The sequence below is a fragment of the Protopterus annectens genome, chromosome 7.part0, assembly GCF_019279795.1.
Source record: "Protopterus annectens isolate FY-2018-M chromosome 7.part0, PAN1.0, whole genome shotgun sequence".
Lineage (NCBI taxonomy): Eukaryota > Metazoa > Chordata > Ceratodontiformes > Protopteridae > Protopterus > Protopterus annectens.
In genome coordinates, this window is record NC_056739.1 from 1,612,805,526 (window position 1) to 1,612,829,354 (window position 23,829).

A 23,829-nucleotide genomic window follows, 5' to 3' on the forward strand; every position below is an offset into this window, starting at 1 on the left:
GAGGGGTTTCCCAAATCAGGAACTTCTATGATCTGTCTTATGCCTGAAACAAACCCAAAGCAAAAGGCTTGCATGGATGTAAGATATTCATGAATTCAAGCAAAGTCAAAAATGTTTCAAAGGAACATTGGTATGTTTTAGATAAAACATCTATAGTCACAAAGATAGACAAAAGGATGAGTGGAACTGCCCAAGATACAATTTAACAGTTAACACTGACAAATAATTACCTTCATTCAGAGCAGTTGTATTACTGGGTGTGGATCATACTCAGTTTTTAAATAAAGACTTAATGTTTCCTACTAGGCAGTGCTATGGAAAAAAATGAGATATCACTGGCAAAGAACACTTTGTCTTACTTACTGCTGATCTACTGATTCGGTTGACATTCACAACACTTTTTTATTAATGTGAAGGCTGCCAGCCTAGCCAGATAGAATTTTATAGATAATTCTGTAATTTGTAAATACTAATGTAACCCACAAGCTTGTTGTCTTAAATGGTAAAAATAGTGTTACATGTCAAACTGGAAAATAATGTAACAACAGTGCACTTTGCTGTAAGGAAGCTAAGTCAAGCATTTTATGACTGTCTTTGATCTTTAAAGTTGGCTCCATCCTGTCTAGGTGGAGGAATTCTTGCTATTGTTTTAAGGCCAGATTTAATGGCCAGAATTTTCATGCATAAATATCCTTAATGGCTTTGCTTCCTGACCTGGTGTGAGTTTACTAAAGAATGTAGCCTGCTAGCCTGGGAACCCCAGGAAAGTGTGAAGAATGATGTAATGTGAATTAGGACTGTAATATCAATTTAAACAGAGAGAATCAGATAGCATTAAGCATTTTTGTCTTGACCATTCAACTCAGCACTGCCTTTTCTCTATATGTAAGTTTATCTTAGACTTGTGTTTTCTGTTAGAAATAGATAGAACTAGAAAGATTAGATTGTGTTTTCTGAGATGTCAGAACTGTACTACTGAATTATTTTCAGTATTTCTCTGTGATCTCTGATCTCTTGACTAGCACTGTGTAGTAAAAGTATTGTCTTGTTTTTTTTTTATTATTTATTATTAAATATTTTAAAACCTTTCAACTGTGGCTGTTTTGTATAGAGATAAGTTAAGCTCTAAGAGTACATTGCATGTATATAGTGATCCTGTACCAGGTCACTCTAATAAGCCTTGACTGTTTAGTTACACTACCAATTGGATAATAATTGGACACCCTTTAAGGGCCTTTGGGTAGCTGATAAATATTAGCTGGGTGGTGACAGTGATTTCTACTGTATAGTCTGGGTAAAAGGAGCACAGCTGGAGAACCTGTGCCAGCCTTTCCCAGGAGTGTCTGTGTGGTTGTATAAACTCTTCTCAAAGTGTGTGTTGATGTGTGTGTCAGCTACTTGGGCAGGGGCATGAAGCACTGGTTGGACAGAGAGGGTGCTGGAGGTTTTAGCTTGCCCACTAGGCTGATATCTGGACCCTTTAGCTGTGCCAGTGGGGAGTCTTATTGGGGACCTGGAGAGCAAGGGAGCGACCAGCCCTGGACTGACTGTGATCTAAGGGAAATTGCACTTTACTGTGTGTATTTGTTGTCCTTTCCTCCTATATGAGATGCCCCTCACTGGTGTTAGGATTGAGGCTCCTTGATTGCTGGGCCAGGGCACAGGCGTCACAATTAAAATTTTCCAAAGGGTTCTTCAGCAGCAATTGCACCATAACTGTCAATAGGAGAGATTCTGAGTGGATTTTTTTTTCTTTTTTTCTAAGACATAAAATTAAAAATATATATTTTTAAGACACTGGACTAGCTTAATAAAACTAAAGGAACGCATCACACTTAATAAGTTTAGGTGTTTTCCATACAGCTGGATTACTTATGAATTCTGCTAGGTATGACATCACTGTATACTTCAGTTATCATTATTCCAACAGACAAACACTGGATTATGATTTCAGTTATCTCCTGGCTAGTAATCATTTCCCAAACATTTCTGCACTTAAAATAGAAATTTTCAACGTGAAGTCCAATTTTATTAAATTATGTGCACACAGTATACCAATACCTAAGTTAACCAAATAATCAACAAAATTGCCTTTTTCGTTTGTTGATGGAGAGAGAATGGGGGTAGTTAACCATCACACTCCCAAGATTGTGGCTGTATCACCAGCACACGTTACCGTCGTATAACAAGGCCCCTGATTTCACCACTCCCAAAATGTTGTCAATCACCTTGACTTCTGAGGATCAGTTTGTTAGCTAGTTCAAGTATTTCTGAGATACCTGTCAGTCTAAATCAGACATCTTTGTGGATTTAAAGGAAAAGTTCATGTTCAGGATTACATTAAAATGCAGAGCACCAAACTGATCCCATCCTTTATCAATCCTAAAATGCAATGTTAAGGGAACTGCTCAAGTTTCACTTCTGAACTATGCTGTTCTTAAATAATTTGGTATAAATTAAGTGATGCTAATGATCTGATCAGTGGTAATCATGGTACTTTTTTTACTCAGCATTTGTACTATTGTTCAATGACACTTGTCACTAGTGTACTTTGACAATTCATCATCAAATAACAGAATGTGCAAAACCAATGAGAAAATCATCATGCCCTTTCTGTAATGTTAATTGCAATCTTGGTAAGAATAATTAAGTTGAAAGGGTATAGCTGCAGCATGCTTTTATTTGTGTTTGTGTGTTTGTCTACATATATTAGTCTGTATGGCTGCTACTGCTCAGTGCCTAAGTTTGTGTGTGTCTGTGGGGTTCCTATTAGATCGTCGAAGACGCATAATTTCGAATGCATCTTCGCCGAACTTAAAATAACAAAAACTGAAAACAGCGAAGGAGCATATGAGCGATTTCTTTCCCTGGGAAAGAAATTGCTTGCCCGCCTCCGGTAGTTTGCTGTTTTGTAAACTGTAGTGCGATCTCGGAGTTGGTATATTTAGTTAGGGGGGGTGGGGGGGCACAGCTTTTGTGTGTAGTGATATTTTTTTTTATTTTTGGACAAACTCATATGTAGTTTAGCTGTTTTCAATTTTTGTTTTTATGGGTTTGATGAAGATGCATTCGAAGTAATGCGTCTTCGATGATGTGATATAGACCCTGTGTGTGCGTGTGTGCATGCATGTGTGTGTGTGTGTGTTTGTGTGTGTGTGTGTGTGTGTGTGTGTGTGTGTGTGTGTGTGTGTGTGTGTGTGTGTGTGTGTGTGTGTGTGTGTGCAAAGATACATGTTGGTGCTGTGTGCATCTGGAGAACATGACATCAGTATAGCAGAGAGTCAGTTTAAAAGATCAGTCTTTAAAAGATACACTATAAATTTAACACTCTCTTCTGCTGCTCCAACCTAAGTGCTGTCTGGTGATACTGCCCACCTATACCATACCCTTCTATTTCTTCTCACAGCTGGCAAGATTTAGGGACAGCATAAACAACTGCTATCATGTGGCAAATGGAGAGCTAACCATAGGCCTACCTCTTATTTTCTTCCCTGGTATGAACATGGTACGTTCTGAGCTCTTGTATACTTATGCTCCCACATAGCAGGTCCACATGAATATGGATCTATCTACTGTAGAATTCCACTAACAGCTCCCCCACTCTTCCTTTCAGTCACTGCAGTAAACCTCTTCCCTGAGAAGAGATGTGCAGCTCTATGCTATACCCCTCTCTACACTCTGGTGCTGTTATGTTCAGAGTCATAGTTAGGGAATTTGGCTCTCAGGAGACATACCCATTTATGTCTCCTAAAAACTATAAAACAACTGACATGAGGAGTTGTAGCCCCATTAACCATATCTTTCTTACAGTTTTACCTAAGTCAGTGATCAAACTTAGGCTCCATTTACAATTTTTGATGGCAGAAGGAGACAATTAGACTATCCAGCTGGGCTTTTTGGCAAATTTAACATTCTGCATTTCCTCTTTTTCCCCTACTGTTCCCTCTGTTAAACCTGTGCCAGCAATCTTGAGTGTTGGATAGATTCCTGTTCTGCCAACCATCCCATTTGTTCATATAATTGGATGTTATGTGGTCCTATCTCGCCTACATTCATTACTGATGGGTTCGGAGATGAGAATCGGCTCCGACTCGGCTGACTATTTTCTAGCACGAAGTCTCTAATTGGCTGGGCTAACCGGTATCCCAGGATGCACCTCGCCCCAACCCCCAGATCTTGTTTGCCGCTCTTTGAGTTAGGAAGTGGTCTCGAGCTTGGCTATGGCTAAGTACACTTTTACTAAACTTTCTAAAGTTTTGCACTTCTCTTTTATACAAAAAAAGGCTATTCTCATAGCTATATTGTGTTTTGTGTGTGTTTGAGCCTGTTCGGTTAGTTTTTTGGAGAGTGTGTGTGGTATCCCTTGTGTTTGGTGGGCTAGGCCTGTTTAATTTAGAGGGATCTAGTCCTCTGCTTCGCATTCATTTTATAGTGTGTTCTGTTGTCGGTTCCTTTTCCTGGGGAACGTTTGAATTAGAGTTCCTGTGTCCAGTAGTGTTTCCCGCCTTCCTCCTGTTGTTGCTGAGTGTTTGGATACTGTTGGACATGTTGAAAGAGCAAAAGGAGCATAAACCCTCCGGGTTTAAAAAATGTTCTAAATGTGCTTATAAAATGTCTATTACAGATGGGCATGCCATCTGTGTTTATTGCCTTGGTGCGATTCCTTTACAAGAATCATGCAGTGTCTGCCATTCCTTCAGCTCTAGGGTGCTGCAGGAAAGGAAAAATAAACTGATTTTGAAGGGCCTAGTCAAGCCCGCTTTTAAAGAGGATGTAGAGTCTGCTTCTTCTACTGGCAAGTCTAAATATACCAGAATTAAGAAAAGATCTCCGGCTCCATCTAGTTCTTCGGAGCCCCTGGAGAAGATTTTGAAAACAGTTACTACCTCCTCAGCTCCTTTGGCTTCGGAGCCGCAGGACAAGAGCTCTGTTTTGGATACTGCCTCCTCGGCTCCATTGTCATCGGGGCCGCAGAGGTATCTGTGGTACTGGAGTCGACCTCAGCTCCGATAATTTTGGAGCCAATTCGGAGCCGGTCACCCAGTGTTAGACAGGAGTCCATAGGTAGGAGATCCTCATCTCCCTCAGTTTCCTCCAAATCCTCGAGGTTGTCTGATTTGGATGTGGATAGGGTGGTCCAGAGGCTCCTTCAGTCGCCGGTGTTAGCCAAATTGTTTTCGGCTCCGACCCAGTCGGCTCCGGAGCCTACCCCATCATTGGTACCGATGATTCCTCCTCCGAGCACCTCTGTGTCATCAGAGCCGGAGTGTTCGGCACCGAGTGATGTCCTTGGGCCAGCTCCAATACCCCTGGTGGGTTTATTGGAACCGTCATCGGCTCCAACCATTTCGGTTCCGTCATCTGGTTTCGGCACTTGGGTTTCCTCGGTTGGGCCCGAGGGGGATGCATCGGGACTTCTGTCAGCCCCGAGTCTCCCTCTCGGCACTTCGGCTAGGGGGACACCGACTCCAGTTGTGGTCTCGGAGATGGGTCAGTCCTCAGATTTGGGGGGCCCGCCTTCGAGGTCATGAGGAGCGCACTGGCCAGGTCATCAGTGACATCACTTGGATCGGTCACTCCGTCCCCATACACCCCGGCTAGAGCCTCTGACGCCCCCCTATCTGTGGACAGCGGAGCTTGAAGGCCTGAGGTCACCCCCATGAGTGGTCCCCAACTTTCTGAAGGCCCCTTAGAGTCTGTGCCTGAGGAGCCTCCCAGGAAGAAGTTGTGCAAGAGGAAGCACATAGACTCCCAAGACGAGTCAATCACCTCAGATACCAACCTCAAAGATGCAGAGGGGTCCCCTAAGTTATCCTCTGATGATGTCTCTTTCTCCGACATCCTGGAGATATTGAGGCAAAGAGGTGACTGGCCTTCCAAGCCCCCCTCTGAGGAGGAGTCCATATTTCTCAAGGCCTTCGGAGCTCAACCTTCCACCTCCTGGGTGTCTCCACCCTTCGATGAACTCTTGGACCTGATTTGTCGAAGGGTGTGGGAGCACCCTGATTCCATGGAACCGGTGCCCAGTCGTCCGAATAAGTTCCTGTCTGCTCCCCCAGGGAAAGAGTTCTTGAAGAAATGGGTCCCTGTAGATGCCATGGTGGTGGCGTCAGCCACTCAGCAGGAAGTTGCAGAGGTTTCTTCTTCTGTCCATCCTCCTAACAAGGAGTCCAGGAGTATGGATCGGTATGGGAAGCGTTACCCTGTCTTCAGCGACCTTTACACTGCGGTCACTGAATTACCTTTGTCACTTTACTCGGCTCCAGAGAGATATCCACAAAGAGTTGGGAGATATCTTGACGGGTAACATGCCTGAGGCGGTAGCGCAGACTGTTAACGCCCAGTTGTCTACCCTTGGTTCCATTGTCAACTCGTCCATGAGGCTCATATCTTATGCAGCCGAAGGGGTGAGTAGGGCAGCTAGTTCAGGTTTGGCTCTTAGGAGGCAAACCTGGATGTGCCTATGTCACTTCGCAGAGGCCTTCAAGTCTTCCTTCACTGACGCCCCCTTCGATGGGTCCTCTCTTTTCGGACCGGAAGTGAAAGACACTCTCACCAGATGTGAGCAGGAGGGTAAGACTTTATCTGCCATAGGGGCCCATTTTTCTCTTCCCGCTAGGCCTTATCCCAAGGCTCAGAGAGGAGGGAAGATGTGGTTCAAGAAGTCACAAAAGTCTTTCCCCGCCACTCATGGTGAGCCCCCCTCCAGAGGCAGAGGAGGGGGGAATTATTCTGGAAGACGCCATCCTAGGGGCAGAGGAGGCCCCCGCAATTTGGGAGACCACGACTCCTTTCGCGGATCTTCCTAACAGCATCCCTGAGGGATCGCCTGACTGTGCTATTCCGGAGCCAGTCAGGGGCCATTTTTCGAGGCATCCTCAAGCCTGGGAGAGCATCACTCAGGATCAATGGGTGCTTAGAATAATTACCAGAGGTTACACCATTCCCTTTGCTTCAACCCTCCCCCAATCAAAAAAATCCCGGACATTCCACCCAGTCAAAGGGATCAAGCAGCACTAGAGATATCAAAGCTGCTAAGAAAAGGAGTCATCCAACCGGTCCCCTCAGACCAGATCGGATCAGGAACTTACTCAAGACTCTTTTTGGTGCTGAAAAATCAGGGGACCTGAGACTCATTCTGGATCTCAGCCGATTGAATCACTACATCCTGAAGTCCAAATTCCGAATGGTCACTATTCAATCCATCTTCCCATGGCTGAGAGAGGGAGTATGGATGTGCTCCATCGACCTCAAGGATGCCTATTACCACATCAAGATAAACAAGGCATCCAGGAATAATTTACGCTTCCGGCTGGGAGCCAGTTATTTCCAGTTTCAAGCCCTGCCCTTTGGTCTCATCACAGCCCCCAGGGTGTTTACCAAGTGTTTGGCAGTGGTGACAGCTCACCTGAGACATCTAGGATTCCAGGTGTTTCCTTACCTGAACGATTGGCTCCTTACCACCCCACCAGGCATCTCCTCATTCAAGCCAGGGAGGCTACCGTAACCCTTTGCCAAAGGCTAGGAATTACATTAAACTGGGACATTAAACTGGGAAAAATCTGCCTTGCTGCCCTCACAGCATGTTGTATTTATAGGCGCAGAGCTAGACTGTGTTCAAATGAGGGCCTTTCTACCTCTAGAAATGATAACAGTGTTGCAATCTCAGGTCCAAGCTTTGTTGCCCCACAAGAAGGTTCAAGCCAGGTTAGTTCTTCAGCTATTGGGATCCATGGTGGCGACCATCATGCTAGCGCCCTTAGCCAGGCTACACATGCGGATCCTCCAGTGGCTCCTTTCAGTCCAGTGGTCCTTTCAAAAATTCCCTCTCTCTCATCCAATTCTCCTCATGAAACAATGCAGACAGGATCTCCGTTGGTGACTATGTTCCTCCAACCTGGACAAGGGGAGGAATCTAGTTCCTTTGTCTCCTGCTGCCATAGTGACCACAGATGCTTCCCAGATAGGGTGGGGGGGCATTATCTGGGCAGAACGGTCCAAGGCACATGGCAGGATCATGAGGTATACTTACACATCAATGTCCTAGAGATGAGAGCAGTGTTATTAGCGTTGCAAGCACTCCAGAGCTCTCTTCCCTGGGGAACGATTGCTATTCACTCGGACAGCATGTCAGTTGTGTGGTACCTGAACAAGCAAGGAGGAACCAAGTCTTACCCCCTTTGCAGAGAAGCCATGAAAGTGTGGAATTGGGCAGTGTCTTCCCAATGGTTTCTAGTAGCAATGCATTTTTCTGGGAAAATCCAACGTGATAGCAGACAGGCTAAGCAGAGCTATGCTGATGCCCTACGAGTGGTCTCTGAACAACCAAGTTGCAACTCGGATATTCAGCAGGTGGGGTCAGCCTTGCTGCAATCTCTTTGCCAGTCCTCTCAATGCCAAATGCATCAACTACTTCACCCTGATCCCCCCACAGGGGGAGTCACCCAGAGATGCACTAGTCCACGGTTGGCCTCCCAGTCTGCTTTATGCCTTTCCTCCATTTCCTCTGTTACTAAGAGTGATTCAGAAAGCCATTTACTTTGGAAGTAAGATGATTCTAATTGCTCCACACTGGCCCCACCAAGTCTGGATCCCCTTCCTTCAGCGGTACACAGTGGACAGTCCTTGGACTCTGGATCCAGTGCCAGACCTATTGACTCACATGTCGGGACAGTTCCACCCCTCCCTACATTCCCTCAGGTTGACAGCCTGGCTGCTCCACTTCCATCATTAGTTAGACTACATTCCCTTTCACCTGAGGTGGTGCATATCCTATCGTCATCTCACAAGTCCTCCACCAGAAGAATTTACTCCAGCAAATGGAAGAGATTTTCTACCTGGGCTCATGCCCAAGGCCTAGACCCCTTCACAGCCTCTATATCGGCGGTCTTAGACTTTTTAGCTATGCTCTTCCGACAGGGCTCCGCTCCCTCGACCATTAAGGTGCAGCTGGTGACCATTTCTAACTGCCATGTATCCTACGAGCCCGCTCTTATGGGCCATAAACTTTGCAAGGCCTTTTTGAAAGGAGCCTGGTTACTTTGCCCTCCTGTGTCAGAATCCATCATGCCATGGGATTTAAATCTGGTGTTGCAAGCCATCACTTCTCCACCCTTTGAGCCGGCTGCCATTTGCGAACTAAAATTCTTATCCTGGAAGATGGCGTTCTTGGTGGCCATCACTTCAGCTAGAAGAGTATCAGAACTTCAAGCATTGTCCATTAAGCCCCCCGTATTTGATCTTCCATAAGGACAGGGTATCCTTGAGACTTAATCCGTCCTTCCTCCCTAAGGTGTCTTCCATGTTTAACCTCCATCAATCCATTGAGTTACCTGTGTTTTTTCCAAACTTCTCCAACAAAGCAGAGTTCAAATTTCATCAATTGGATGTGCATAGACAACTGAGATTCTATTTACACAGGACGGAACATGTAAGAAAATCGGATCAATTGTTTGTGTCCTTCTCAGAGAATAGAACCGGTGGCCCTGTTTCCAAGTGCACAATTTCTAAGTGGATTAAGGATTGCATTTCCGTTATTTACTCATCATCAGGCAGAAATTTACCATTCCCAGTTAAGGCTCATTCCACCAGGGCAGTCTTGACTTCAATAGCATATCATGCCAGGCTTTCCTTGGACGACATTTGTGCAGTGGCCACCTGGGCTTCTCATCATACCTTTATCTCTCATTACAAGCTGGACGTCGCATCTAGAGGCCAGGCTTTCTTTGGTTCCATGGTTCTCAGGAGTATTTTCCTATGAGCCTCCCGGGTTAGAGGTGCTAGGGACGCTGTCCCATCAGTAATGAATGTAGGCGAGATAGGACCACATAACATCAGTTACTTATGTACTCACCATAACAATCGATGTATGTGGTCCATCTCGCCTACATTCTTATGTACCCTCCCACCTGCCCCCTTCCTGAAGGATTTGGAGGAAAATTGCTCTGAGACCCTTCAAAATTGGTTTTTATTCCTTTTTCCTGGTGGGTGGTATTCCTCTTAGTGAGGTTTGTGTATGTGGAGCGACTGCAATGTATGCAAACAAGATCTGGGGGTTGGGGCAAGGTGCATCCTGGGATACTGGTTAGCCCAGCCAATTAGAGACTTCGTGCTAGAAAATAGTCGGCCGAGTCGGAGCCAAGAATCGGCTCCGAACCCATCAGTAATGAATGTAGGCGAGATGGACTACATACATCAATCGTTATGGTGAGTACATAACTAACTGTTCACAGCTGTATCCAAGAAAAAAATACTTTCACAGATCTAAGAAGTAGCTGAACTTCACAGTCTGTTACCTGTGCCTTCTCATTTCACTATTCATTCATATCTCCATAGCAAGATCTTGTGTACTTGTGTCATGTCTCTCCTCTCTGTTCTGGTCTGTGTTGAGAAGAGCTCTAATTTTTGGTCATATCCTTTACTTCCATCCCACTCACTCTGCTGGTCACTCTACTTTAGCCTGCTTCCAGCAGTCTGACGACCCTCTTCCTGTAAGGCCTGCAAAGCTGCACTTAGTTTCTCATAAGTGGTTCTCCCAGGGCATGGTAGAGTAAGAGCATTATTTCCTCTGAATGAGGACTGACAGAGCCATTGGTTTTGGACTCAGGCATGGGAGTAACTGCTCAGTACAGTCTCTTGTCATAGCCAAGTTCTTTTGGAATCTGGCCTAATACCTTGTCAAAGATGTAAAGGGATTGCTTTGAACAGGAAGGACAGGGAAGAATGAAGAACAAAGAAAATGAGGAACTGTCTCAGCACTGCATTTCGTTGCAATGGATGTTTTGTCTTCCTGTTTGTTAACCTTTTTTTGACTACTGTACAATAAAACATACTGCAGTATTATTTTTAGTATTATACATCTCCAAATATACTTAAACCTTCATACATTATGTTCACATCTAATTTATATATACATATGGTGCATAGAGAAGAGTTGTGGTATTGTATGTGGACGTCGGGAGTGTCAGAGAAGTATGTAAGACTGGTACAGGATATGTACGAGGGTAGTGTGACAGCGGTGAGGTCTGCGGTGGGAATGACGGATGTGTTTAAGGTCGAGGTGGGATTACATCAAGGATCAACTCTGAGCCCTTTCTTATTTCCACTGGTGATGGACAGGTTGACAGACGAGATCAGATAGGAGTCCCCGTGGACTATGATATTTGCAGATGACATTGTGATCTGTAGTGAGAGTAGGGAACAGGTGGAGGAGACCCTGGAGAGGTGGAGATATGCTCTAGAGAGAAGAGGAATGAAGGTCAGCAGGACTAAGACAGAATATATGTGTGTGAATGAGAGGGAGGATAGAGGAATGGTGAGGATGCGGGGAGTAAAGGTGGTGAAGGTGAATGAGTTTAAAAACTTGGGATCAACAGTTCAGAGTAATGGTGAGTGTGGAAGAGAGGTGAAGAAGAGAGTACAGGCAGGATGGAGTGGGTGGAGAAGAGTGTCAGGAGTGATTTGTGACAGACAATTATCAGTAAGAGTGAAAGGGAAGGTCTACAAGAGGGTAGTGAGACCAGCTATGTTATATGGGTTGGAGACAGTGGCATTGACAAAAAGGCAGGAGTCAGAGCTGGACATGGCAGAGTTAAAGATGTTAAGATTTGCACTGGGTGTGACGAGGTTGGACAGGATTAGGAATAAGTATATTAGAGGATCAGCCCAGGTTGGAAGGTTTAGAGACAAAGCCAGATAGTCAAGATTATGTTGGTTTGGACATGTGCTGAGGAGAGATGCAGAGTATATTGTGAAAAAGATGCTAAGGATGAAGCTGCCAGGTAACCGGAAAAGAGGAAAGCCTAAGATAAGGTTTATGGATGTGGTGAGAGAGGACATGCAGGTGGTTGGTGTGACAGAGCAGGATGCAGAGGACAGGACGAAATGGAAACAGATGATCCGCTGTGGCGACCCCTAACGGTAGCAGCCGAAAGAAGATATATATATATATATATATATATAGATATAGATATATATATATATATATATATATATATATATATATATATATATATATATATATATATTCTGAAATGTCTTTGCTATTCATATTATTTTACTATTTATGTCATTTCTATCTGTACTACCTTCTACATTTTTTGTTATACTTTTTTCTGATCAGTACATAATATTTTTCTGATAATGGACATTTTCTCCCCAGGTCTGTCCTATAAACGAGCTCTGCCCAGTACTGTAAATGCAATAAAATAAAATAAATTGTAGGGGATAGCTACTGACTGAATCTGAAAAAGCACTTCTTCAAGGAGAGGGTTATGTATCTATAGAATGGACTATTGAAATGAAGTGTAGAGAGGAAACCCAAGGAAGAATAGGAAGACTTCAGTAAGATATTTGCTGGTAGAGGAGAGGAGGAAGAGAAGGCTAGGATGGAGGGGAGGTAGAATATCATATAAAATTAAATGACAGACCAGAAAAGCTAATTATCTCCTCTGCAATCAAAAAAAATTAATGTATTGTGAATGTTCTTTACTGACAGAAACTAGAAATTATTCCACGTTTTTACAGTGATATGGAATAACGTAAACAAGGGGTCATAATTGGCTAAGCCTTATATTTGCTAACTGGAAAGAACAACCTTCAGCATGTCAAGGAATTTTTGCTTTGTGATTCCACATCAGTGATTCCAACTATGGTACATTGCAGAATACTAGGGTACATGACGTACATCCACACATATGTGGTATAGAGAATTCCTACTTAATACATGAGATATTCCCAGGAATGGTAAGGATTAAATCCCTGGTATGAAGTTTTATGTGATGGCATGTTTTTGACAAAGAGACTGAGGACTTTGTCAAGTGTTGCAGTGAATATGTAGTGGTACAAACATAACACCATATGCAGCCCCGCTATCCTGTGAGTGGTTATCTATATCATGACAACATAGATATAGCGACTGTGCATGCCCTTTCTGACTGCAGTAGATGCCCAGTCAAAGTAAGCCTGAAGAAAATTGCATGATGTCAAAAACCTCTGATAAGCTAGTATAAGAATTTAGGTCTATATTTTTTTTCAATATATGGCTCGTGCGAACAAATTGTTTGGGATAATAGTCTACAATTTACACTGGAAGAATTCAAAACATTTCTGAAGCAAACAGCATTAAACATTTTATATCTACAGCACAGCACGCAGGTGCTAATGAGGTGACAGAAGAATTTGCACATATATTTAGGATGTTTATGTAATGTATGTGCCACAGTTGTAAGCCCCTGCACCATAATTTAGTAGACACCCCACATCAAATCTATAGTAACAGTTTTATTTTGAACATTAGTTCAGTGCTGTAGGTTGGATTTTTAATGTGATCAAATGAGTAATGACACATTTTTTCAACATGTAAACGTAAGGCTATTAAAAAAATTACAAACTAGTTAGCATATGTTGAAAAGAATCTATGGAATTTGGTAAATGCAACTAGGCCAAATTATTTCAAGAACTGGGCCGCTCATGTTGACTCGGAACATAACGCAAAGATAAGATATGTAGATTGGTTACCATGCCCATCAACCAGTTGGTCTTGGGCTACATAGCTGTTTCAAGCAAGAGGTTGATGAGCACAGACTGCTGCCTGATGCCCCATATTTGGCAGGTCCATTGAAATCTAAAGTAACATCCCAAGCTGGATTCATGATCAGACCTTTAGATGAAAAGTGCTTTAGTCTTTCTTTCTTTCTCTCTCTCTCTTTGCTTTTCATTTATTAAATGAGTAGGTGAACTGATCTAAGGACCCTTTTCAGCCATGACCTAGACTAGTAATGGCATACACAAACATAGGCTCATAGGTTTACAGTACGTTACTAGGCTAATGACCCTAGACATTTTTAAGCCTAGCCATTCATGCCCCATTTGTCCTAATTATCAATAACCAAGGACTAGAATGGCTTTGGTATTTGTGTGTGCCTTAGCTCATCTAAGCTGCCCCTGTCCTTCAGGGACACAGGCGACAAGCCGGGGTGAATTTGTGATTTCCCATTCATTGGTTCAAATTGCATTTGAGTTGGTTTAGGGAAGAGATCTGCTTAACATAAGTCTGAAGTCTGTTCCAGAGAAGGTGTAATCATACCTGTCCCACCAACATGTTTTGTTTATGTCACAGACAAGGTTTAGATCCCTACATTGGGTAATTCTAGTGTTTGTTTTGCAAATGTGTATCACATCCATCTGGGCTAGATCAGAAAATGCTTTGTAGGCTAGACATATATTGCCCCTCAGTAGTCTGTAGGACACTGAATACAGTGTCTCCAGCAACTGCAAATGTCTGGTGAGGTACATGGCAAAGGGTGCATTGTACTCTATTATAGATCTAATGAGAGATGAGTATAGTGGGACTATGATCTCCTTAGATCTAGATGCCATTCCTTTTCTTATAAGTTGTGCCACATAGAAGGATTTTCTCTGCACCATGATGGACACATGGTGATCAAAGTTCAGGTTGCTGTCAACATGAGTTTTCAAGTCCCTTACCTATGGGTCTACTCCTAGGGTAATGTTATTAATGTTGAAATTTGCAGGGGTAGCTGTCTTCCCAAAGGGTATAATTATGCATTTTTTGCATTGAGTTCAAGATCATGCAGTTTGAACCCGTATCATCTTTGAGCTCTACAGGTTTCCCATTAATCAAAACAGTACAAAATACCTCATTCTTTGCCCACAAATCTACTACACTGACTGTTTCACCAAGCACTGACAGACCATCAACACAAAAAGGTAGGATTGCAGCTTTCTAATTGATCATCTTGCCTCTTTAAATGCTCTTCTTTAATAAAAGAATGTGTCCCTTTTGATTTACAGAACCTTTTGAAATGATTCCACTTTTTACATGTGTTGCACTGCTGACCAAAAGCTAAGCACTTTTCTCCTTTGGGCTCATGGCTATCTCCACAATTACAACAGCTGACTATGAGGCTTGCCACAAGTTTTGCTGACTTAACCCTATGCTTCACTGAGCATGCTCTGGATTTTATTGGAGCTGCTCTGGATCTTGTTAAAAAGGCTCAGGGTTTCACTGAAGCAACCACAGCCTTTGGACTGTATCTTTTAACCTCATGCTGCATACTATCAACATTAGCACCGGAAGGCACTGCAAGTTTGGCAAATTTATTGTTAAAAAACAGTCAGCCTACATCCCTGAAATAGGCAGGTTCGTTATCTTTGATGTGAAGGGTTTTCATATTTCTTCTGAAAGACATTAGGTATTGAGTTGCTAAGTTTCATCTGAAATATTATTCCAACTAACCGGGGCAATTTTAGTGAAAGCTCTTTCTGTTATTATGAGTTTGGTTGGGGTATAAACTGACCAAGAGCATTTTTCAGATGGAAATGACTAGTCATTTTCACAGTCCAAGATACATAACTGATCAGACCTTTGGCCAGAAAGGAATGGATAATTGAAGTCAAGCAACACCATCGAGCAGCCAGGATGGTGGTGCTATAGTATCCCAGTAGAAGGCATTCCCACTGACTACTGCTTCTAGCTCACTAAGCTCACAGACACACTATACTAAATGTCCAAGGGATTCCCTAAAGAGGTAAATTTACAAATAAAAAGAGTATTTTATTTAGTAAGAAAAAAATACAATTTAAATGATTAGAAAAAAATAAGACTGACAGGAAATAATGCACTGTTGCAATATTGTAGTAACACATCAATGCTATACAATAGTATTTTGGTAAACTGAAGTAGGACTATTATTTAAAAATGCTAATGCATGGTGTTCAGGGTCACTGATTCAGAGACAATTATACCAGTTCCATTAGATAACACGTACATTCAATAAAAGTATGTTAAGTAATGGTTTATGGTTCGTGTTTATGTTGGGGTTTTTTTTTTCTGAAGGTTCAAAAGTAAAGGGAGAGAAATGTAATGTATGCATTAATAATGCATGTGCAGATATTTAGAAGTAAACAAAGGAATGGATTCTATGCATTTATTAATGGTTACCTATGTAGTGTGCATAATAGCAAATACACAATACCTTATTCTGTTTTTCTTGTTTTGAGGACTTGGGAAAGCTGATTTGTTTGTGGAACTTTAAATACTTTCTATTCAAATACAAATAACTACTATATAACGTGAATGGCGGAGAGTGTCTCAGTCACTTCTAGAGGAAGACATTTAAATTTGTAACTAAAACCATATCATACCATAATGCATTGATTCTCATGTTTTGTGTGCTTATCTGGATCCATTAGAGAGATCTGTATTACCACAGAAAAGCTGAGAAGCAACAAGGAGCTGCAGACCTGGACATCTGTGTGAAAATAAGAATTTAAGAAATATTAAACACCGTGGCTTCAAATCTTAGTATGGAGATATAAAAGTTCAATTTCTAGAGAATTATTATCGGGTATCTATTCATCATCAAGTTGTTATGTTTACAACGTGGATATCAAGAAATTCACATTGAGAGCATTGCAAAGCAATGAAAGGTGAATCTTAACATCGATGTCTAGAACACAGAAGAAATGAGTTATAGTCAAAGTAACCCAATCATAATTATTTGGAGTAAATGTAGCTTTATCTACTTCATATACTACCATTTATAGAACAAATGTAGAAGATCACAAAGTGTTTTATAGTTTTGAAAGCCATGCCACACAGACAGGAGGCAGAATGGCAATGCCCACCTGAAAAACAAACTGCTCTACCATGTGTGTGCGTGTGTGCATGAGTGTGTGTGTGTGTGTGTGTGTGTGTGTGTGTGTGTGTGTGTGTGTGTGTGTGTGTGTGTGTGTGTGTGTGTGTGTGTGTGTGTGTGTGTGTGTGTGTGTGTGTGTGTGTGTGTGTGTGTGTGTGTGTGTGTGTGTGTGTGTGTGTGTGTGTGTGTGTGTTTTTTGGGGGAATAGTGATTTGTGGATTTATTGTCTATACCAGCTTTTAAAATTGTTTAGCTTCTCAATACTGTTCTGTGGTGGTTGGCACAGACCACTGTTATGGTTTACAGTAAGACTACAGCTTAACAGTGCTGAAAGGTGTTTAACAAAAGTTAAATTCCTTTCTTACATCAGAAAGGTGCATAGGAATTTCCTGAATTCAGTGCATAATTGTGGTGTTCCATACATCACAAAGTTTTACCTATTCCACTCCATATTAAATCAAGCAATGCATTAAGATATGACAATACAGGAACACTTCTCACTTCATTAATTTTCCAAGAAGCCCATCCTTTAAGGAAATAACGCAGTTTGCTGTTAGCCTACATCATATACTCTCTCCTTTCCACCTTAGCAGTAAATGCAGGCTGTACTTCAAGAACCAGAAGGTGACTTACACATCCACATTCTTCAAAGATAGTTTTACTTAAACTTGCCCCATAAGAAAGCAAGGCAAAGAAGGAGTACTGAAGCATGAAATGGTCATGGAGTGCATTAAAAGCATTATGAAAAAGCAAGACTACTAAAATAAATTTTCATCTAAATATGCAGAAAAAAAAACAGAAAGTAGATTTATCACATTCAATAAAGGTTTGGGGTTCAAAGGTAGTTGAACTCAGTGCTTTCATGAGGAAAGTGTAATGAAAGTGCTCCTCTTTATTTTACTATACCTATTGCCATGAAACAGAGTAACCTTAGAGGTTTATGTTACATATCACTGCAAAATGTTTCTACAGGTTAAGTTTTTCCATTAATTCTCTTGGTAAGGGGACTTGTGCCTCCCCTTAACCTCTTCCTCATTTACAATTAGCTAAGTAGGGTTAAGGGAGTGTCACCCCTCTTCACAAATGGAATCAATTGAAAATATATTTTTCTAGTCATATTGATTGGATATATGCATCCTGAAGCAAAAGCACTTCATTCTAAAGATTACACTTTTGGTATGAGTATCTTATTCTCAAAAGAGGTTAGACGTGATAGGGTTTGTAGACTTCTTTTAAGAACTGAATAAATAAGAGGTGAACAAATCAACTGGACTAGTGGACTAGTAGGTTTTAACCTAGAATTCCTAAAAAAAATAGGGGAGAATTAGTAATACCACTAATGAACCCTTTTTAATAAATCATGAGAGAAGAGCAAGTTTGCTAAAGATTTGGGCAGAAGTGAGTCATTTTACAAAGCATGCATCAATAACAAAAACTGAAAAGGATGGCACTATATGTAAACTTAAGGAATCACTGCTGAAAGAAAGAATTTTACAACATTTGAAAGGCAGTGAAGCATTTTACACAAGGCAATATGAGCTTTCAGTAGTAAGGAAATACTAAGCACTTACAGCAAAGTTCATTGATAGAAAAGGATAAAAAGACAATAAGGGACATGGTATAAGTAAAATTTAGTAATACAGTTCTGCAAAAATGGTCAGTGAATGAAATAGATGTACTTGAAGTAGGCTGTAGGCTTACAGAGCAGATAAAACAATGGCTAGACAAATGACATGGAGGGTCTTCTTCTTCTGGCTTTTCCCGGTTAGGGGTCGCCACAGCAGATCACCTGTCCACTCATGATTGGCAGTAGAGTTTTACCGTGTCAAGTTGCCAGCCTGATGCCCAACCTTCCACAGAAGGCACACACACACACACACACACACACACACGCCTAGGGCCAGTTTAGAGTGTCCAGTCCACCTACAGCATGTCTCTGGGATGTGGGAGGAAACCGGAGCACCCGGAGGAAACCCATGTGACCACAGGGAGGACATGCACACTCCGCACAGAAGGCACCCCAGCCAAGGATTGAACCAGAGAACCTCTTGCTGTAAGATGGCAATGCTAACCGCTGCATCACTGCGGCCGCCCACAAATGACATGGAGGGTAAGAGTTGTAAATTCATATGATCAAATGACAGGATGATTACTGAGGGTACCATCGTGATCAATGATCAGTACTAGGCTTGTTCCTGTTCAATGTCCATATAAGCATTAGTACTTATGGAAGTAAAGGTGCACTTTTTTGCTATTGATACAAAGACAAGCGAGAATGTGTAAAAAGGGTTAAAAGAGATGTGTCATGTATGGATACATGTTTTAAGACATGGTAACTTAAATTTAGTGTATAAAACACAAAACAGCAACTTTGTGAAGCAACTTAGAAAAAAGTACATAGTCTAAGGGTAAGACATAATGGGCTGTTTTTGTTTTAATTATAGCAATTTAACAAGTTTACCAGTTTTTGTGTCATCTTGTTACTTGTCCCTACTACTAAATCAATAGGGTGGAAAGAACTCAAACTTTTTTTACACAAAAACTGAATTTTTAACTACCTCAGTAAAGTAGTTGATTTTCTTAAATTTACTTATAGTTTTGATTAAGATTCTATTAGCTGCTTTTATTGTATTGACTTAAAACGATTTTGTTAAAATTACATTTGAATTTAATATTTACTCTATCTTTTCAAACAGCTATCTACTACTGGTTACTCACACTGGAAAAAGTTAAATTTGATCAAGGGATGAATGGTTAGGTAATCTAGATTAGTTTCCAAGCATAATTTGCTCTAGGAAGAATTATAGTTTTTAAAAGAATAGTTTGTGGACAAAGGTTGTCCTTAGTTGACAGTACAGCTTATGAAGTATTAAACAATAATTCTGGGAGATTCTCAACCATCCTTATAATGAAAACTACTGAGGCAATGTTGATCCTCAGAGGGACAGTCACGTTTTTGAAAGCTATAATTATTCCACAGCTGGTAACATTAGAAACATGATTTCTAATTAAAAACTGGACAGTGACACTTGACTGAGGATAGTTGTGTGCCAAAACTGGTGATACCTTTTGTATATGAAAGTAGTAGAAACATTAAAAAATGTTAGAAAATAATCAGGCAACTTCAAATGGCAGACATACATCACATAACGGGATGGTGAAAAGTGGCTCATGTCAAAAATGTTGATCTATCTATGACTCTGCAAATGTCATTATTATTGTATCCTACCCCACTGTGATTCCATATAATGGAAAAGTTAATTGTAGCACCAAGGGTGTACATGTGTTGCCTGTCTTGGCAGACTAAAACTCATTACCATTTATATAATACTGTTAAGAAACAACACTGGTAACACTCTGTATAGGCATACTTTAAATTGCAAGGATTTTTTTTTTTAAATCTTGAGTTTTGTCTTTTAAAAGGTTCCACTATCCCTCAGGGATTGGAGTCTGCAAACTAAACCTAAGTATTGGAAGCTTTACTGACAACAATTGTTCAATGCCAAGCAATTTCCAGGATCAACCAATCATGTTTTCATTGGCTGTGTCTTAAGAAGCAACTTGACTGTAAACAGAATAAAATACATATTATTAATAGCGAGGAAGGGAAATCTTTCTCTCTGACTTTCTGTAATGTTCAGAGTTACTGCCTGTCAACTAGGCGTAGAACTACCCTACATTTTGAGCATATAACATTATATATGTTACCTGACACAAAGTTATAGGATGTGCTCTTAGAACAGTCATCTTTATGACTAGCTTTTACCTGTGTGTAAATTAGTGCAGTGCTTATAGAAAGTGAGAATACCTTTAGCCCTGCCATATTTCCAGAGAGACAGTATTTATGTTTACAACAAGAAACAGATGTTAACACAGATTGTCATTCATTTCTGCTTTATCCATCACTTGAGAGAGATTTAAAACCTGCAAATTAACACATCTTTTCTTTCAATGTGGTTAGCTATCTGAATGACCTGGAACGTCTGGTAACCCCTGGATTTGTTCCTACTGAACAGGATGTCTTGCGATCAAGGGTTAAAACTACCGGTATTATCGAAACACAGTTCTCCTTCAAGGATCTCAATTTTAGGTAAATTATACTCTTTTTAAAAGTGATTAAACATTATCAGACAGTTGCTGGTATGAACATACAAAGAAGAAGGAAAATGTTTACTATTTACTTAAGAAGTTAGTGCTATAATAATAACTTAGGATGATTTATAAACTAACCAAACCATTTAGAAAATGATGGTGCAAGTTCTCTAACCAGGAAGAAAATGTTGCATTTAAAATCGGGACAAAAGACAATGGAGAAGGAGGACTGCAGGATTTGAGAAGAATGCAAAAACTATATTGCTGTCAAACTCTTATCTCCAGAATCAGGAACAAATCAAGAAATAACCAGAGACAAGTGGAAACACTTTTTAAAATATTAGTACTATTAACTTGCAAAGTTGCTGTAGGGGGATCTGGCTAGGTAATAAGTTGTTTTGTTGTTGCATTGCATTTGAGGGTCCCTTTTTTCTGTGTTTTTACATTAAAAGAATCAGCTCATCCATCATGTGGCAGAAAGTGTTTGTCTTTCTGAGTTATGAAGGACTCCAGAAGAGCTCATGGTGTAGTCATTTACTGTCAGAGGGCTCAGGAGTTAGATTTCAGTTTATTTTCTGTTGCTATGAATTAGGCACATTTGAGTGGAGCTGCTCACTGTGCAGTAATAGTTGTCAGTACCTTATACAGATGCAAATGCCAGGACAGTGAAGTTTGCCTACATAACTAGTATTAGGACTGTAAACTATCACTTAATGAGGCATTGCATGGAATAAATGTTACAGCAGCTAGCTTGCATGTCTAACAGCACTAATGCCATATGTAAAGACCACCCAAGGAGACCTCTGTATCACCCAGTCCTCAAACCATAATATCCTACCCCAATACTGTTCCAGACAACATGGATATGCAATTTTCAAATGTTTTCATAGCTAGCTTGGTAGATATAGACATCCTGAGATAATGTAGCAATTGTCTCATGCTCACTGACAACCTTGTAATCCTTAAAAAAAAACACCACCATATGTGAGAAATATACATACACAATTTCCTTGGAGGCAAAATATCTCTCTTACAAACAAGGTTGTCAAGAACACACACCACACACACAGACCATCTTATGCTGAGAATCTTCCCAAGCCTTAAAGACCTCCTAAGCCTACATATGGCAACACCTATCCTCAGAAATCTCTAAAGTACACACAAAAAGCAACACCAAACACAGCATATATGCCTACTCCCAATGGACCCCCAAAAATTAAGCCCATAGGACAACCAAACACCCAGGAATCTTGACATAGGGGATTTCATTGTATGACACACAGAGGCCCCACACACCAGACTAGACAAGGAGATGATAAGGGTTAGTTGTTTATCTGGAGCCAGGATCCACCAGGTTACTCATGCACTTTAGTTTGCCACAGGTAACCATATGATTCTGCCATAGTCCACGTAGGTATAAATGACCTAAGAAGTACCTCACTGGACTATATGAAGAGAGACATTATGGAGGCTTAGTTTCTGGTGTCATTCCAGAGGGATTCAATATTTGTCAGCATGGGAGGACGTGGTTAACAGACCATGTGTACTCTGCCAAGAATGGTCTATACCTGGCCCCCTGGGCTTCTGGATATTGGCTAAATCTTTATTCACCCCTTTAAAGCCTTTTTTCAGCAATACGCAAATCTGAGACAGGTGAAAAGAGGCAAGAATCCTTAAAACAGCAGTACCATATACTTGATGTACGAAAGACTCTTCAGTCCACCAGTACTAAACAATATACTTTATTGGGCAAACTACTCTTCATTAATGTGCATGTTAAAAGTGGACTGAAGAGTCATTTGCCCAATAAAGTATATTGTTTAGTACTGTTGGACTGAAGAGTCTTTCATACATCAAGTATATGGTGCTACTGTTTTAAGGATTTTTGCCTCTTTTCACCTGTCTCAGATTTGCGCATTGTAGTTGAACTTTCGAGCAGTGATTCCCCTGTTTACTTGTTTTACTTTTTTCAGCAATGCCAAATTGACAAAACTACCAGCTCAGCAAATAAAACCCAAAGGAACCTAAAGGCATTACTGCTTAATGCTAGGAGCCTTAGCAAGAAACCCCACAAGCTTTACAAGCTCTCCTCACTCTGGAGAATATAAACATCTGTGTCGTTACTGAAATATGGTTTAAAGCCACAGAAAGTACTGCAGCAGTGTAAGGTTTCACTGCCTTCCACACATTTAGATCATCAGCTGCACAGACAGGCACTAAAGGTGCAGGTGTTTCAATTTATATCAGTAACAAATATACCTCTAGGTTGGTTAAACAGCATGATACCCTGTAGTTCATCCACATGCAAATCACCATAGATAAAATCCCTTACAATATCCTAGCAAGCTATAGGCTACCATCTATGCCCCAAGAATCCCATAACTCATACATAGACCTGCTGGAGACACTCACCATCCAGCTAAATACCCTATTCATGGGAGACTTCAACTGCCCCTCTATAGACAGGGAAACATACACTGCCCCCAACTTGCAGGCACAACATTTCCTGGAATTTATTAACACAAATACACTTGACCAGATAGCACACACTGCAACCAGAGGTTCAGACATGTTGAACCTAATAATCACCAATATGGGTGGGTGCTGCACACGCCCTTGTGCCATGTCCTCACTAATGAAGTTAGATCACAAAGCTGTCACCTTCAAAATAACAATCAACATAGAAAAGCCAGAAAAAAAACGGCAAAAATTAGGAACTATTCTAGCACAAACTAAATCCTATTAAGCACCAGTTTGGAAAAAATTCATTGCCCCTCCAAACCCAAGTTCACAGTAACCTATGCAAAATTGTTTACAGAAACTCTATACAACTATGTAAATAGCTGCATAGAGGGTGCTGTACATAGGAGAAGAAAGCCCAAAATAAACCACACTGGTAAAATCCTAACCATAACAGGGAAAATATTCAAAAAGGACAACTCTCATAATGGCAAGAGCTACCAATTAAACTAAACAGGAAACTAAGAGGACTAATTAAAATGCAACAAGGCCAATTACAAGGTCAAGATACCCTCTCAGGCTAAAGACAACCACACTGCCTTCTGCAACTATTTCC

At 41.1% G+C, this 23,829-nt stretch overlaps 1 protein-coding gene across 1 annotated transcript in view; it reads left to right on the forward strand.

Moving 5' to 3' along the window:
• LOC122807145 (guanine nucleotide-binding protein G(t) subunit alpha-1) overlaps nucleotides 1-23,829 on the forward strand; it is a 766,105-nt gene that overhangs the window by 626,468 nt on the left and 115,808 nt on the right. Inside the window, exon 5 of the mRNA XM_044078158.1 lies at nucleotides 20,623-20,751. Coding sequence (XP_043934093.1) covers nucleotides 20,623-20,751 — 129 coding nt within the window. The remainder of the gene's footprint in view (nucleotides 1-20,622; nucleotides 20,752-23,829) is intronic.